Genomic DNA, 17,146 nt, shown 5'->3' with positions numbered 1-17,146 from the left:
TCCACCCAGAGCACACTGGGGCCTGATTACACCAGAGGAGGAGGAGGCCTGCAGAGATCACACACTGTATGGTGCAGATAAAAGAAGCTCAGGGGCTGTAACAGAAGATGTTGCATCTACTGCTCCTCACCATTTGTCCGTCTTTGTGCTGATGATGCACTTGGCGATGCGATGGCTGCATGTTTCAAATAGCTATTTTTATGCATGATCATACACTGCATTGCAGGAAATGAAAAGCCAATCATTGTACCTTCCACCAAACCAGTTATCAGTTGATACCTTATCATTTTATAATATACATGATATCATTTTATAATATACACATGTAATAAATCATGTGTATAGATGGGGTTTTAGAGATCAGCTGTAGTTCCGCATGTCAGGATACAGAAGTTGGATTTCAAGGCTTTCCAGTGGGCCTGCCTTGTGGTTACAAAAATGAAATGGCAAATTTCCACATTAGTGTTTATCGGTTTTATACAAATGTGTAAAACAGTAACACAAAAACAAAGCAAACCACTGTGGAGATGGTTTACATTTTTACTGTTTGTGGTGCAATTCACCTTTATCAGGATGTTTAGCGTTAGAGTTTGGCACAAGTACACAACAGAGGAAAGCTGAGTCCTTCATCAAATGTTCCATCCGTCAGAGAAATACCACAATCATAGTATTTTTATCTCATGGTATGTACTTTGTGTTTTATAGGATTGCAAATAGAGACTGGTCCTCCTTGTTTAAGAGAGAACTGAATCTGACGTATTGGTACTACTGCGACAAAATATATTTTTAAATAGTTGTTTACACATTTCATCATATCTTATTTCAACACGACCAGCATTTTAATATATATAAAAACTGATTTATTGTAGAGGAAAATACTGATAGGTCAAAATACGAGACGAGAGAGGAAAAACGCTCAGCTGCAAAAAAGTGGTTTTACCAAATACCTGACATTTTATCTTTTGTCATACATGTTTCCTGAAAAGGGATAATACAGTGAAAGCTGTTATCGCGTCACTTCAACAGATTCCTTTCAGGTCAACTCTTCATCTAACACACAGCAGGTGCCTTTGTTAGAAGAGTGTCTTGCGCCCCCTGGTGTTTACTTGACAGAACCGTCCAGTTGTCCTCACATTTGAAAGAGCTGCAGTAAAGTCACAGATCTGAGTCCTGGACTTGGTGGAGGAATTTGTTCTGGAAACTAATTTCACTGAGGCCTCCTGCTCTCTGTGTGTTTAAGACTGAAGTCACAGTTTAGCAGTTTATCTAATAAAAGTAGCTCAGTGAAGGAATTTGGTTTAATAATGGTTTAAATCTTTAAGTGTGTATCAGCGAATTGTTGACTGATTTGTACATGAGGTATACCATTACATTTTTATACACAGCATACAATTATTAAATATATGGCACATCTTCCAAAGACCACATCCCCCCTGTCCTCCAGAACCTACACTGGCTTCCGGCCCTTCATCGCATCCAATTCAAAATCCTCCTCCTCCCCCGAAAAGAAATATGGTTTAATTATTTTATGTCTTTCTTTCAAACTCTATGTAAAGTGTCTTTCAGTTCCTTGAAATGCGCCATACAAATAAAATGTGTTATTATTATTATTATTATTATTATTATTATTATTATTATTATTATTAATAAAATGTTTGGAGTATTATGGAGACAGTACAAAGAAAATGGAGGAAATTGATTTTTAAATTGTTGTCACTATATAATTGGACAAACTGATTTTTGGATGACTCCCAGAGAGAAGATCGCCTGTAGATGGCAGTAATGCAACACCGTGGATGCAAGCTGCCCGACAACACCGAGAAAGAAGAAGAGGAGGAGGCGGAAGGGCATGATGGTTTGTCAACAGTATTGAGAAGAAGGTGTTGATTAATACACTCATGGTCGTGTTTACCTTTGTGACTATTGGTTTCATACAGTGTGTAGTAGTTATAAATATCAGCTAGGTAAACTGAGGGCTGGCCGCCATCCTTCGTATTTGCTCTTCGCTGCGTTAGCTCGCTATAGTGTTTGAATAGGAAATGTCAACATGGCAGAGTGCGAGGATGAGATCTATCGTCAGCACAGACTGATGGATATCATCTGCGAACCTGAAATACAGCCGCACAGAAAAGGTCTGTAAAACATCGATTAGCTTAATTAACTCATGTTAATCATATGGTCTTTTTACCCACTTCTGTCCATTGTCTCCTCCAGAGCTCCCACAGCGACATGTCTGTATCAAGGAAGAGTTTCCTGCTGACCTGCTGGAGAGGAACCCCAGTCCAGACCAAGAGGAGCCAGAACCTCCACAGATTAAGGAGGAACAGGAGGAGCACTGCATCGGTCTGGAAGTCGAGCAGCTTGTACTGAAGCAGGAGGACGATGATGACTTCTTGTTCAATCCTACTTTCGAGGAAAGTGACCACAATGAACCAGATCCAAGTGACCACCAGCTCCTCTCCCACAACTCAGCTCAAAGCCAAGATCTCAAAGGTGAATGTAGTCGACCTGCATACGGCACAGTGATCTGCAACCGGTCTGCAGATGGGCGCCACCACTGAGTCTGGTTCTGCTCCAGGTTTTTTCCAGTTAATGAGTTTTTTCTCTCCACAGTCACCGAAGTGCTTGCTCATTCAGGGAATTGTTGAGTTTCTCAATAAATTGTAAGGTCTTGTTCTTGTTATGTTATGATTTGGCACTTAAAATTGAACTGAATTGAATACCTTTTATTTTAGTTCATTCATTTTTTGCCATGGATTTTTGTGAAGCACTTTGTAACCTTGTCTGGATAAGTTATTATCCACTGATACAGCGAGTTATAAACTGAGAGTATACTAGAGATGAACTGATGCAAAACCAATCAATATTCAATAAAATTGTATTTGTGTAGCCCATATTCACAAATCACAATTTGTCTCACAGGGTTTCACAAGGTGCGACATCTTCTGCCCTTAAACCTCAACAAGAGTAAGGAAAAACTACCAAATAAACCCAATTATACATGAGAAAACCGGAACTGGAGCTAAAATCCAACAGGCAAGGGAGGTTATGTTTTCATCTGCATTTGTTTGTTTGTTTGTTTGTTAGCAGGATTACACAAAAACTTCCAGACAGGTTACCATGAAATGAGTAGATCCAGATCATGGGGCGGAACTATTCTTAGTTTTTTTCCTTTAACATTGCAACATAGTCTGTTTTTCAACATTTTCCTTGATTGCTCAGAGAAAGAGAATGTAACTTGGTAGAGTGCATACCTCCAACAAGACCCAACAATCACTTTATGGAAATATAAATCTGGATCTTGTGAATATAAATGTGCTTTCATAAGGGGACAGTTTGTACTCTACTGAGTGTCATTCTAGTGCTATCAACTGCCATTTTTAATTAGCAGAACTATTCGTAAGTAAGAGGATGAGATTGATTATCGGCACAGACTGCCGGATCTAATTGGGAAAACCTGAAATAAAGCTACACAGAAACCTTAATTAGATATTATTTGACCACACTTATATTCCTGACCCCTGTTAGTTTAAACATGTGATCTTTTTACCACAACATTAGTTACCTACTCCTGTTCATTGTCTCCTCTAGAGCTCCCAAAGCAACATGTCTGTAATGAGGAAGAGTTTCCTGCTGACCAGCAGCTCTTGAACCTTGAGAGGAACCCTAGTCTGGACAATGAGGAGTCAGAACCTCCCCAGATTAAAGAGGAGGACGAGCTCTGCACCAGTCTGGAAATAGAGCAGCTTGTACTGAAGCAGGAGGATGATGACTTCTTGTTCAATACTTCTTTCAAGGAAAGTGACCAAGATCTCAAAGGTGAATGTACTTGACCTACATACGGTACAGTGATGTGCATATCCATTGAAACAGAGAGTTATAACCTGAGAGTATACTAGAGCTGAACTGATGCAGAACCTGAGCTTAAACCAAACAGGAAAGGGAGGTTATATTTTTGTCGTTGTTTGTCTGTCTGTCTGTCGGCAGGAATATAAAGAAAAAAAACCTACTGGATGGACCATCATGAAAAGTGGTGGAAGGATGTGGTATTGGTCAGGAAGGACCCCATTATGTTCTGGTGCGGATCTCCGATCATAGGGCAGATCTGGGATTTTTTGCGAGATAGGGCATTTTTCAACTTGTTTTTGGTCTCTCTGAGAAGTTGAAGGGCACTCAGTAGAGTCCATACCTCAGCCAAGGACCAAAAGTCCCCTTTTGAAACCACATTTAAATTCACTCGATCTGGATTTTTACCTATTTCTGTCTATTGTCTCCCCTAGAGCTCCCAGAGCAACATTTTCTGAATGAGGAAGAGTTTCCTGCTGACCAGCAGCTCTTGAACCTTGAGAGGAACCCCAGTCTGGACCAAGAGGAACCAGAACCTCCACAGATTAAAGAGGGGGAGGAGATCTGCACCAGTCTGGAAGTAGAGCAGCTTGTACTGGAGCAGGAGGATGATGATGACTTCTTGTTGAATCCTACTTTCAAGGAAAGTGGCCACAGTGAACCAGATCCAGGTGACCACCAGCTCCTCTCTCACAACTGTCATGTAGCAGAGAGTCAAGATCTCAAAGGAGGCAAGCATGGAAACTCAAAATCAGTTAGAAATGCAAAGCCAGCATCAGAGAAGAGACATCACGTCATCAAAAAAAAGGCAAAAAGTCACAGTAACTACGCATGTAAATCTACCATGTCAAAGATTATCCCAAATACCTGCAATGGTAAAAACATTTTCCAGTGTGACACTTGTGGAAAAGTCTATAAGTGGAAGTCACGATTAAATATACATCTGAGAGTTCACACAGGTGAGAAACCATATTTTTGCAAAGCATGTGGGAAGGGTTACACGTGTAACAATAGCTTACGGGTCCACATGAGAATGCACACAGGTGAGAAGCCGTTTTGTTGCGAAACCTGCGGGAAAAGTTTCGCATTCAGCAATAGCTTGCTTGTCCACATAAGAACACACACAGGTGAGAAACCTTTTTCTTGCACTACATGTGGAAAAAGCTTCATGTCAATGGGTGGTTTGCAGGTCCACATAAGACAGCACACAGGTGAGAAGCCGTATCCTTGTACAACCTGCGGGAAAAGATTTGGTGACATATCAGTACTAAATAAGCATTTGCATATCCACACAGGGGAGAAACCATATTCTTGTAAAGTATGTGGGAAAGATTTCAGATTTGCCGGTGATTACAAAGTCCACATGAGAACACATTCGGGTGAGAAGCCATACCTTTGCAACACCTGTGGGAAAAGATTTGCTCATGCGTCAAACTTAAAACAGCATATAAATATCCACTCTGATGAAAAGAGACATATCTGCGGAACATGTGGGGAAGGTTTCTTGTCTCGCAGTAACTTGCAGGACCACAGGAGAACACATCCGGTGGAGAAGCCATACCATTGCAACACATGTGGGAAAAGATTTGGTCGCTTGTCGACCTTAAAACGCCATACCAATATTCATACTGATGAAAAGCCACATATCTGCGGAACATGTGGAAAATCTTTCAGACTTTGGCAAAAGTTGGCAGTCCACATTCGACACATCCACCCTGAAAAGCAGCTTAACCCTGTAACACCAGCTGGAGAATGTAGTTTGATGGTTCCCAATTTAAAAGCTGTATGAGGTCGCATAGACATAAGTAGCCTTCTATTTGTAGAAAATATGAGTGATGGATTTGTTGCAGTGGCAAATGGCTAAAACATACAAGAATGTGGGAAAAGGTTTTCCCAAATGCACGCAGATCCAGGAATATTTATTATCACTGAATGTTGAGAGATGGTTGTCAATGTGTCAGGAAAGACTGTGGATCATTATGTAAAAATCTGACATATTTGTGGTACAGAGATTTATAAGAACACAGTATGTGGTGCAGATTATCAGATGACTTCCCCTTTTCTTTTCTCTGTTTATTACAAAAGAAGAAAATCTCTTGTTAATGTGTACATAGTCCTAAATGACTGTCACTGTAAATGGTTATTCTTTTGTACTACGTGTATTCAATACTTGAGTACATTTGCAGTTTATTAAAGTTTCTTGAATTATGATGATTGTATTTTATGTCTGTCACATTTAATCTGTTTGTCTGTAAATTTGCAAAAAACTCCTGGACATCACCATGAAACTGGGTGAAAAGATGTGGCATGGGTCAGAAAAGAACTGATTACACTTTGGTGCAGATACAGGAATTCTTTCCACTTTCTTTAGTACGTGACTGTTTTTATATCTCTAATAGATGCCGGAGTTACAAGGAGAATTTAATGTTTTATTCTTGCATCTGTTTTGAGACACACTCCAATCCAGAAGGTGGCAGTAATGTGCCCGGAAGCTGTTTGCCAACCTTCATTATAAAGAGAAGAAGAATAACTGTTGTTAGCCTGCTATGCTAACATCCAACAGAACATGATGCTACTCGGCTAAATGCTTTCATATCAAGTCTTCTGCTACACACGTGGTTTTGTTTCGTTTCTAACAATTGTCGGCAGAAGTAAAGCAAGTCGCCATCTTCCGTATTCGGTTTTCGCTGCGTTCTCGGAGAAGTTAGTTTCACTAAAGCGTTTGAATGGAAATGTCTACAATCCAGAGTTTAAGACAGTTTATCAACGAGAGGTTACAAACTGCTGCTGAAGACATATTAGGATGTTTTGAAGCGACTGTCGCAAAGTACGAGGATGAGATCGGTCGTCAGCGCAGACTGCTGGATGTAACTTTGAAACCTGTAGTAAAGCTGCAGAGAATAGGTCTGTATCAACTTAGTTAGCAAACTATACACCACACTTATAATCCCTGTTAGTCTAAACACATGGGCTCTTTTATCATGACTTCTGTCCATTGTCTCCCCCAGAGCTCCCACAGCGACATGTCTGTATCAAGGAAGAGTTTCCTGCTGACCTGCTGGAGAGGAACCCCAGTCCAGACCAAGAGGAGCCAGAACCTCCACAGATTAAGGAGCAACAGGAGGAGCACTGCAGCGGTCTGTCTCCTTTTGAAACCACATTTAAATTAACTCAATCTGGATTTTTGCTTGGATCTGCACCAAATTGCACACACTCATAACTATCAGTAATCTATCATTTACCTACTTCTGTCTATTGTCTCCTCTAGAGCTCCCAGAGCAACATTTTCTGAATGAGGAAGAGTTTCCATCTGACCAGCAGCTCTGGAGCCTTGAGAGGAACCCCAGTCTGGACCAAGAGGAGCCAGAACTTCCACATATTAAAGAGGAGGAGGAGCTCTGCACCAGTCTGGAAGTAGAGCAGCTTGTACTGAAGCAGGAGGATCAAGATAACCTTTTGTTGAATCCTACTTTCAAGGAAAGTGACCACAGTGAACCAGAACCAAGTGACCACCAGCTCCTCTCCCACAGCTCAGCTCAGAGCCAAGATCTCAAAGGAGGCCAGCATGGAAACTCAACATCAGTTAGTAATGCAGAGCAGGCATCAGAAAAGGGACATCATGTCATCACAGTAGCAAAAGAAAGCACAAGTCCCAGTAACCTTGCATGTAGCACTACCATGTCAAAGATTGTGCCGAATATCTGCAAGAGTAAAAAGGTTTTCCAGTGTGACACTTGTGGAAAAGTCTTTAAGTGGAAGTCACGATTAAATGGACATCTGAAGGTGCACACAGATGAGAAACCATATGTTTGCAAAACCTGTGGAAAAAGATTTTGTTACAGGTCAGCACTAAAAACACATTTGAGAATCCACACAGGGGAGAAACTACATTCTTGCGAAATGTGTGAAAAAGGTTTCACAACTAGAAGTAAGCTGCAGGTCCATGAGAGAACGCACACGGGCGAGAGACCTTTTTCTTGCAAAACCTGTGGGAAAAGTTTTAGCATGAGAAATACCCTTCAGAGACACAAGAAAACACACACGGGCAAGAAACCTTTTTCTTGCAAAACGTGTGGGAGACGTTTTAGCCTGAGAAATACCCTGCAGAGACACGAGATAACGCACACGGGCGAGAGACCTTTTTCTTGCAAAACTTGTGGGAGAGGTTTTAGCCTGAGAAATACCCTGCAGGTCCACGAGAGAACACACACGGGCGAGAGACCTTTTTCTTGCAAAACTTGTTGGAGAAGTTTTAATATTAGAAGTAACCTGCAGGTCCACGAGAGAACGCACACGGGCGAGAAACCTTTTTCTTGCAAAACCTGTGGGAAAAGTTTTAGCCTGAGAAATACCCTGCAGCGACACGAGATAACGCACACGGGCGAGAAACCTTTTTCTTGCAAAACTTGTGGGAAAAGTTTTACCATGAGAAATACCCTGCAGCGACACCAGACAACGCACATGGGCAAGAAACCTTTTTCTTGCAAAACCTGTGGGAAAAGTTTTAGCATGAGAAATACCCTGCAGCGACACGAGATAACGCACACGGGCGAGAGACCTTTTTCCTGCAAAACTTGTGGGAGAAGTTTTAATCTTAGAAGTAACTTGCAGCGACACGAGAGAACGCACACGGGCGAGAAACCTTTTTCTTGCAAAACTTGTGAGAGAAGTTTTATACGTGGATGTAGGTTGAAAGTCCACATGAGAAGCCATAAAGGTGAGGAGTCGTATCCCTGCACAACTTGTGGGTAAATATTTGTTAACCAATCCCTTCTAACAAAACATTTGAGTACCCACACATAGCAAAACTGATATTTTTGTAAAATGTTGGAAACATGTCTGACTTGCCAGTTCATACAAAGTCCACAGGAGAATACATCCAGTTGAGAAGCCACACCATGGCAACACGAGAGGGATAAGATTTGCTCAAGCGTTGTCAAAGAAGTTGTTACTTAGTTATTGATTCATTAATTAGTGATACAACAGTTAGCGAAAACGACACTGGAAAGGTTTCCAGGGGACCAAAAAAGTGATGAACCTAGTTGTAGTTCAATGCTTTATGAAGTTCCATCACCACTGATGAGGAGCAGACTTCAATAACTTCACAAAGCATTGAACTACAGCCAGGTTCATCACTTAGATATACACAAGAGATATTGTCTACATTTGCATTAGCTGCATCTCTGCAACTGAATGTGGAAAATATCCCATTGAGGAGACATCACAATATCTTTGATGCAGTACATGGTCAACAACATTTGCTGAAGTACCCACGTTTCTATTCTTCATGTGACTGTCATTGATATTTACATCTGCAAAGGAAGTGATGTTTTCACCCATGTCTCTTTGTTTATTCATTTATCAGCAATTTATACCAAATGGTGCAGGAAGGGGACGGGGGTGACAGAAATTGATTGGGTTAAAGTGGCAGATCCAGGATATTTTATTGTCACTGAATGTTGAGAGATGGTTGTCAATGTGTCAGGAAAGACTGTGGATCATGATGTAAAAATCTGACATATTTGTGGTACAGAGATTTATAAGAACACAGAATGTGGTGCAGATTATCAGATGATTTACCTTTTTCTATTCTCTTTTATTTCAAAAGAAGAAAATCTTTTGTTAATGTGTACACAGTCCTAAATGACTCACTGTAAATGGTTATTCTTGTGTACTATGTGTATTCAATACTTCAGAACATTTGCAGTTTATTAAAGTTTCTTGAATTATGATGATTGTATTTTATGTCTCACACATTTAATCTGTGTTTGTCTGTAAATTAGCAAAAAAACTCCTGGACATCACCATGAAACTGGGTGAAAAGATGTGGCTTCGGTCAGAAAAGAACTGATTACACTTTGGTGCAGATACAGGAATTCTTTCCACTTTCTTTAGTACGGGACTGTTTTTATATCTCTAATAGATGCCGGAGTTACAAGGAGAATTTAATGTTTTATTCTTGAATCTGCTTCGAGCCACACTCCAATCCAGAAGGTGGCAGTAGTGCACCCGGAAGCTGTTTGCCAACCTTCATTATAAGGAGAAGAACAAGTACTTTTGTCAGCCTGCTATGCTAACATTCAACAGAACATGATGCTACTCGGCTAAATACTTTCGGATCAAGTCTTCTACTACACACGTGGTTTTGTTGCGTTTCTAACAATTGTCGGCAGAAGTAAAGCAAGTCGCCATCTTCCGTATTCAGTCTTCGCTGCGTTCTCGGAGAAGTTAGTTGGCTAAAGCGTTTGAATGGAAATGTCTACAATCCAGAGTTTAAGACAGTTTATCAACGAGAGGTTACAAACTGCTGCTGAAGACATATTAGGATGTTTTGAAGCGACTGTCGCAAAGTACGAGGATGAGATCGGTCGTCAGCGCAGACTGCTGGATGTAACTTTGAAACCTGTAGTAAAGCTGCAGAGAATAGGTCTGTATCACCTTAGTTAGCAAACTGTACACCACACTTATAATCCCTGTTAGTCTAAACACATGGGCTCTTTTATCATGACTTCTGTCCATTGTCTCCTCCAGAGCTCCCACAGCGACATGTCTGTATCAAGGAGGAGTTTCCTGCTGACCTGCTGGAGAGGAACCCCAGTCCAGACCAAGAGGAGCCAGAACCTCCACAGATTAAAGAGGAGGAGGAGCTCTGCATCGGTCTGGAAGTAGAGCAGCTTGTACTGAAGCAGGAGGATCAAGATAACCTTTTGTTGAATCCTACTTTCAAGGAAAGTGACCACAGTGAACCAGAACCAAGTGACCACCAGCTCCTCTCCCACAGCTCAGCTCAGAGCCAAGATCTCAAAGGAGGCCAGCATGGAAACTCAACATCAGTTAGTAATGCTGAGCAGGCATCAGAAAAGGGACATCATGTCATCACAAGACCAAAAGAAAGCACAAGTCCCAGTAACCTTGCATGTAGCACTACCATGTCAAAGATTGTGCCGAATATCTGCAAGAGTATAAAGGTTTTCCAGTGTGACACTTGTGGAAAAGTCTTTAAGTGGAGGTCACAATTAAATGGACATCTGAAGGTGCACACAGATGAGAAACCATATCTTTGCAAAACCTGTGGAAAAAGGTTTTGTTACAAGTCAGCACTAAAAACACATTTCAGAATCCACACAGGGGAGAAACTGCATTCTTGCGAAATGTGTGAAAAAAGTTTCACAAGTAGCACAAATTTGAAGATCCACGAAAGAACACACACGGGCGAGAGACCTTTTTCTTGCAAAACTTGTGGGGAAAGTTTTAGGCGTGGAGATACCCTGCAGGTCCACGAGAGAACACACACGGGCCAGAAACCTTTTTCTTGCAAAACTTGTGGGAGAGGTTTTAGCCTGAGAAATACCCTTCAGGTCCACGAGAGAACCCACACGGGCGAGAAACCTTTTTCTTGCAAAACTTGTGGGAAAAGTTTTAGGCTGAGAAATACCCTGCAGGTCCACGAGAGAACGCACACGGGCGAGAAACCTTTTTCTTGCAAAACTTGTGGGAAAAGTTTTACAACTAGAAATTACCTGAAGATACACGAGAGAAGTCACACGGGCGAGAAACCTTTTTCTTGCAAAACTTGTGGGAAAAGTTTTACGCGTGTAAATTACCTGCAGGTCCACGAGAGAAGGCACACGGGCGAGAAACCTTTTTCTTGCAAAACTTGTGGGAAAAGTTTTACAACTAGAAATGTCCTGAAGATACACGAGAGAACTCACACGGGCGAGAAACCTTTTTCTTGCAAAACCTGTGGGAAAAGTTTTACGCGTGTAAATTACCTGCAGGTCCACGAGAGAAGGCACACGGGCGAGAGACCTTTTTCTTGCAAAACTTGTGGGAAAAGTTTTACAACTAGAAATGTCCTGAAGATACACGAGAGAACGCACACGGGCGAGAAACCTTTTTCTTGCAAAACTTGTGGGAAAAGTTTTACTCGTGTAAATTACCTGCAGGTCCACGAGAGAAGGCACACGGGCGAGAGACCTTTTTCTTGCAAAACTTGTGGGAAAAGTTTTACAACTAGAAATGTCCTGAAGATACACGAGAGAACGCACACGGGCGAGAAACCTTTTTCTTGCAAAACTTGTGGGAAAAGTTATACACGTGGATGTAAGTTGAAAGTCCACATGAGAAGCCATAAAGGTGAGGAGCTGTATCCCTGTACAATTTGTGGGGAAAGATTTGTTAGCAAATCACTTCTAACCAAACATTTGATTACCCACACATAGCAAAACTGATATTTTTGTAAAATGTTGGAAAGATCTCTGTCTTGCCAGTTTATAAAAGCCCACAGGAGAATACATCCAGTTGAGAAGCCACACCATGGCCACACGAGAGGGATAAGATTTGCTCAAGCGTTGTCAAAGAAGTTACTTAGTTATTGATTCATTAATTAGTGATACAACAGTTAGCGAAAACGACACTGGAAATGTTTCCAGGGGACCAAAAAAGTGATGAACCTAGTTGTAGTTCAATGCTTTATGAAGTTCCATCACCACTGATGAGTAGCAGACTTCAATAACTTCACAAAGCATTGAACTACAACCAGGTTCATTACTTACATCTACACAAGAGAGATTGTCTTCATTTGCATTAGCTGCCTCTCTTTAACTGAATGTGGCAAATATCCCATTGAGGAGACATCACAATATCTTTGATACAAGTCAGCACCAAATTGCACACACTCATAACTATCAGTAATCTATCAGTTACCTACTTCTGTCTATTGTCTCCTCTAGAGCTCCCAGAGCAACATTTTCTGAATGAGGAAGAGTTTCCTGCTGACCTGCAGCTCTGGAACCTTGAGAGGAACCCCAGTCTGGACCAAGAGGAGCCAGAACCTCCACAGATTAAAGAGGAGGAGGAGATCTGCACCAGTCTGGAAGTAGAGCAGCTTGTACTGAAGCAGGAGGATCAAGATAACCTTTTGTTGAATCCTACTTTCAAGGAAAGTGACCACAGTGAACCAGAACCAAGTGACCACCAGCTCCTCCACCACATCTAAGCTCAGAGCCAAGATCTCAAAGGAGGCAAGCATGGAAACTCTAAATCAGTTAGTAATGCAGAGCAGGCATCAGAAAAGGGACATCATGTCATCACAAGAGCAAAAGAAAGCACAAGTCCCAGTAACCTTGCATGTAGCACTACCATGTCAAAGATTGTGCTGAATATCTGCAAGAGCAAAAAGGTTTTCCAGTGTGACACTTGTGGAAAAGTCTTTAAGTGGAAGTCACGATTAAATAGACATCTGAAGGTGCACACAGGTGAGAAACAGCATTCTTGCGAAATGTGTGCAAAAAGTTTCACAACTAGCACAAATTTGAAGATCAACGAGGCAACACACACGGGCAACAAACCTTTTTCTTGCAGAATTTGTGAGAGAAGTTTTATACGTGGATGTAGGTTGAAAGTCCACATGAGAAGCCATAAAGGTGAGGAGTCGTATCCCTGTACAACTTGTGGGGAAAGATTTGTTAGCAAATACCTTCTAACAAAACATTTGAGTACCCACACATAGCAAAACTGATATTTTTGTAAAATGTTGGAAACATGTCTGACTTGCCAGTTCATACGAAGTCCACAGGAGAATACATCCAGTTGAGAAGCCACACCATGGCAACACGAGAGGGATAAGATTTGCTCAAGCGTTGTCAAAGAAGTTGTTACTTAGTTATTGATTCATTAATTTGTGATACAACAGTTAGCGAAAACGACACTGGAAATGTTTCCAGGGGACCAAAAAAGTGATGAACCTTGTCGTAGTTCAATGCTTTATGAAGTTCCATCACCACTGATGAGGAGCAGACTTCAATAACTTCACAAAGCATTGAACTACAGCCAGGTTCATCACTTAGATCTACACAAGAGAGATTGTTTACATTTGCATTAGCTGCATCTCTGTAACTGAATGTGGAAAATATCCCATTGAGGAGACATCACAATATCTTTGATGCAGTACATGGTCAACAACATTTGCTGAAGTACCCACGTTTCTGTTCTTCATGTGACTGTCATTGATATTTACATCTGCAAAGGAAGTGATGTTTTCACCCATGTCTCTTTGTTTATTCATTTATCAGCAATTTATAGCAAATGGTGCAGGAAGGGGACGGGGGTGAGAGAAATTGATTGGTTTAAAGTGGCAGATCCAGGATATTTTATTATCACTGAATGTTGAGAGATGGTTGTCAATGTGTCAGGAAAGACTGTGGATCAAGATGTAAAAATCTGACATATTTGTGGTACAGAGATTTATAAGAACACAGAATGTGGTGCAGATTATCAGATGAATTCCCTTTTTCTATTCTCTTTTATTTCAAAAGAAGAAAATCTCTTGTTAATGTGTACACAGTCCTAAATGACTCACTGTAAATGGTTATTCTTTTGTACTACGTGTATTCAATACTTCAGTGCATGTGCAGTTTATTATTTTTTTTGGAATTATGCTGATTGTATTTTATGTCTCACACATATAATCTGTGTTTGTCTGTAAATTACCAAAAAAACTCCTGGACATCACCATGAAACTGGGTGAAAAGATGTGGCATGGGTCAGAAAAGAACTGATTACACTTTGGTGCAGATACAGGAATTCTTTCAACTTTCTTTAGTACAGGACTGTTTTGATATCTCTAATAGATGCCGGAGTTACAAGGAGAATTTAATGTTTTATTCTTGAATCTGCTTAGAGCCACACTCCAATCCAGAAGGTGACAGTAATGCACCCGGAAGCTGTTTGCCAACCTTCATTATAAGTAGAAGAAGAACTACTGTTGTTAGCCTGCTATGCTAACATCCAACAGAACATGATGCTACTCGGCTAAATGCTTTCGGATCAAGTCTTCTACTACACACGTGGTTTTGTTGCGTTTATAACAATTGTCGGCAGAAGTGAAGCAAGTCGCCATCTTCTGTATTCGGTCTTCGCTGCGTTCTCGGAGAAGTTAGTTGGCTAAAGCGTTTGAATGGAAATGTCTACAATCCAGAGTTTAAGACAGTTTATCAAAGAGAGGTTACAAACTGCTGCTGAAGACATATTAGGATGTTTTGAAGCGACTGTCGCAAACTACGAGGATGAGATCGGTCGTCAGCGCAGACTGCTGGATGTAACTTTGAAACCTGTAGTAAAGCTGCAGAGAATAGGTCTGTATCAACTTAGTTAGCAAACTATACACCACACTTATAATCCCTGTTAGTCTAAACACATGGGCTCTTTTATCATGACTTCTGTCCATTGTCTCCTCCAGAGCTCCCACAGCGACATGTCTGTATCAAGGAAGAGTTTCCTGCTGACCTGCTGGAGAGGAACCCCAGTCCAGACCAAGAGGAGCCAGAACCTCCACAGATTAAGGAGCAACAGGAGGAGCACTGCATCGGTCTGTCCCCTTTTGAAACCACATTTAAATTAACTCGATCTGGATTTTTGTTTGGATCTGCAGCAAATTGCACACACTCATAACTATCAGTAATCTTTCAATTACCTACTTCTGTCTATTGTCTCCCCTAGAGCTCCCAGAGCAACACTTTCTTAAAGAGGAAGAGTTTCCTGCTGACCAGCAGCTCTGGAGCCTTGAGAGGAACCCCATTCTGTACCAAGAGGAGCCAGAACCTCCACAGATTAAAGAGGAGGAGGAGATCTGCACCAGTCTGGAAGTGGAGCATCTTGTACTGAAGCAGGAGGATCAAGATAACCTTTTGTTGAATCCTACTTTCAAGGAAAGTGACCACAGTGAACCAGAACCAAGTGACCACCAGCTCCTCTCCCACAGCTCAGCTCAGAGCCAAGATCTCAAAGGAGGCCAACATGGAAACTCAACATCAGTTAAAAATACAGAGCGGGCATCAGAAAAGGAACATCATGTCATCACAAGAGCAAAAGAAAGCACAAGTCCCAGTAACCTTGCATGTAGCATTACCATGTCAAAGATTGTGCCGAATATCTGCAAGAGTAAAAAGGTTTTCCAGTGTGACACTTGTGGAAAAGTCTTTAAGTGGAAGTCACGATTAAATAGACATCTGAAGGTGCACACAGGTGAGAAACCATATGTTTGCAAAACCTGTGGAAAAAGATTTTGTTACAAGTCAGCACTAAAAACACATTTGAGAGTCCACACAGGGGAGAAACAGCATTCTTGCGAAATGTGTGCAAAAAGTTTCACAACTAGAAGTTACCTTCAGCGACACGAGATAACGCACACGGGCGAGAGACCTTTTCCTTGCAAAACTTGCGGGAGAAGTTTTACAACTAGAATGAATCTGCAGGTCCACGAGAGAATACACACGGGCGAGAAACCTTTTTCTTGCAAAACTTGTGGGGAAAGTTTTATGCGTGGAAATACCCTGCAGGTCCACGAGAGAACACACACGGGTGAAAAACCTTTTTCTTGTCAAACTTGTGGGATAAGTTTTAGTCTGAGAAATACCCTGCAGAGACACGAGAGAACACACACGGGCGAGAGACCTTTTCCTTGCAAAACTTGTGGGAGAAGTTTTACAACTAGAATGAATCTGCAGGTCCACGAGAGAACACACACGGGCGAGAAACCTTTCTCTTGCAAAACTTGTGGGAAAAGTTTTACAACTAGAAATGTCCTGAAGATACACGAGAGAACTCACACGGGCGAGAGACCTTTTTCTTGCAAAACTTGTGGGAAAAGTTATACACGTGGATGTAGGTTGAAAGTTCACATGAGAAGCCATAAAGGTGAGGAGTCGTATCCCTGTACAACTTGTGGGGAAAGATTTGTTAGCAAATCACTTCTAACCAAACATTTGAGTACCCACACATAGCAAAACTGATATTTTTGTAAAATGTTGGAAAGATCTCTGTCTTGCCAGTTTATACAAAGTCCACAGGAGAATACATCCAGTTGAGAAGCCAAACCATGGCAACACGAGAGGGATAAGATTAGCTCATGCATTGTCAAAGAAGTTGTTACTTAGTTATTTATTCATTAATTAGTGATATAACAGTTAGCGAATATGACACTGGAAATGTTTCCAGGGGACCAAAAAAGTGATGAACCTGGCTGTAGTTCAATGCTTTATGAAGTTCCATCACCACTGATGAGGAGCAGACTTCAATAACTTCACAAAGCATTGAACTACAGCCAGGTTCATCACTTACATCTACACAAGAGAGATTGTCTACATTTGCATTAGCTGCATCTCTGTAACTGAATGTGGAAAATATCCCATTGAGGAAACATCACAATATCTTTGATGCAGTACATGGTCAACAACATTTGCTGAAGTACCCACGTTTCTGTTCTTGATGTGACTGTCATTGATATTTACATCTGCAAAGG

At 41.3% G+C, this 17,146-nt stretch overlaps 1 protein-coding gene across 1 annotated transcript in view; it reads left to right on the top strand.

Annotated features, from left to right (window-relative positions):
• Positions 1-1,806: 1,806 nt before the first annotated feature.
• Positions 1,807-17,146, top strand: part of LOC117767655 (zinc finger and SCAN domain-containing protein 12-like) — a 27,263-nt gene continuing 11,923 nt past the window's right edge. The window contains exons 1-6 of the mRNA XM_034595454.1: positions 1,807-1,950; positions 1,998-2,132; positions 2,215-2,493; positions 2,923-2,967; positions 3,625-3,819; positions 12,579-12,716. Coding sequence (XP_034451345.1) covers positions 2,048-2,132; positions 2,215-2,493; positions 2,923-2,967; positions 3,625-3,819; positions 12,579-12,716 — 742 coding nt within the window. The 5' untranslated portion in view covers positions 1,807-1,950; positions 1,998-2,047. The remainder of the gene's footprint in view (positions 1,951-1,997; positions 2,133-2,214; positions 2,494-2,922; positions 2,968-3,624; positions 3,820-12,578; positions 12,717-17,146) is intronic.

The sequence above is a fragment of the Hippoglossus hippoglossus genome, chromosome 9, assembly GCF_009819705.1.
Source record: "Hippoglossus hippoglossus isolate fHipHip1 chromosome 9, fHipHip1.pri, whole genome shotgun sequence".
In the NCBI taxonomy this organism is placed as follows: domain Eukaryota; kingdom Metazoa; phylum Chordata; class Actinopteri; order Pleuronectiformes; family Pleuronectidae; genus Hippoglossus; species Hippoglossus hippoglossus.
The sequence above is the reverse complement of the archived record's forward strand: the minus strand, read 5'-3'. Positions and strand labels throughout refer to the sequence as shown.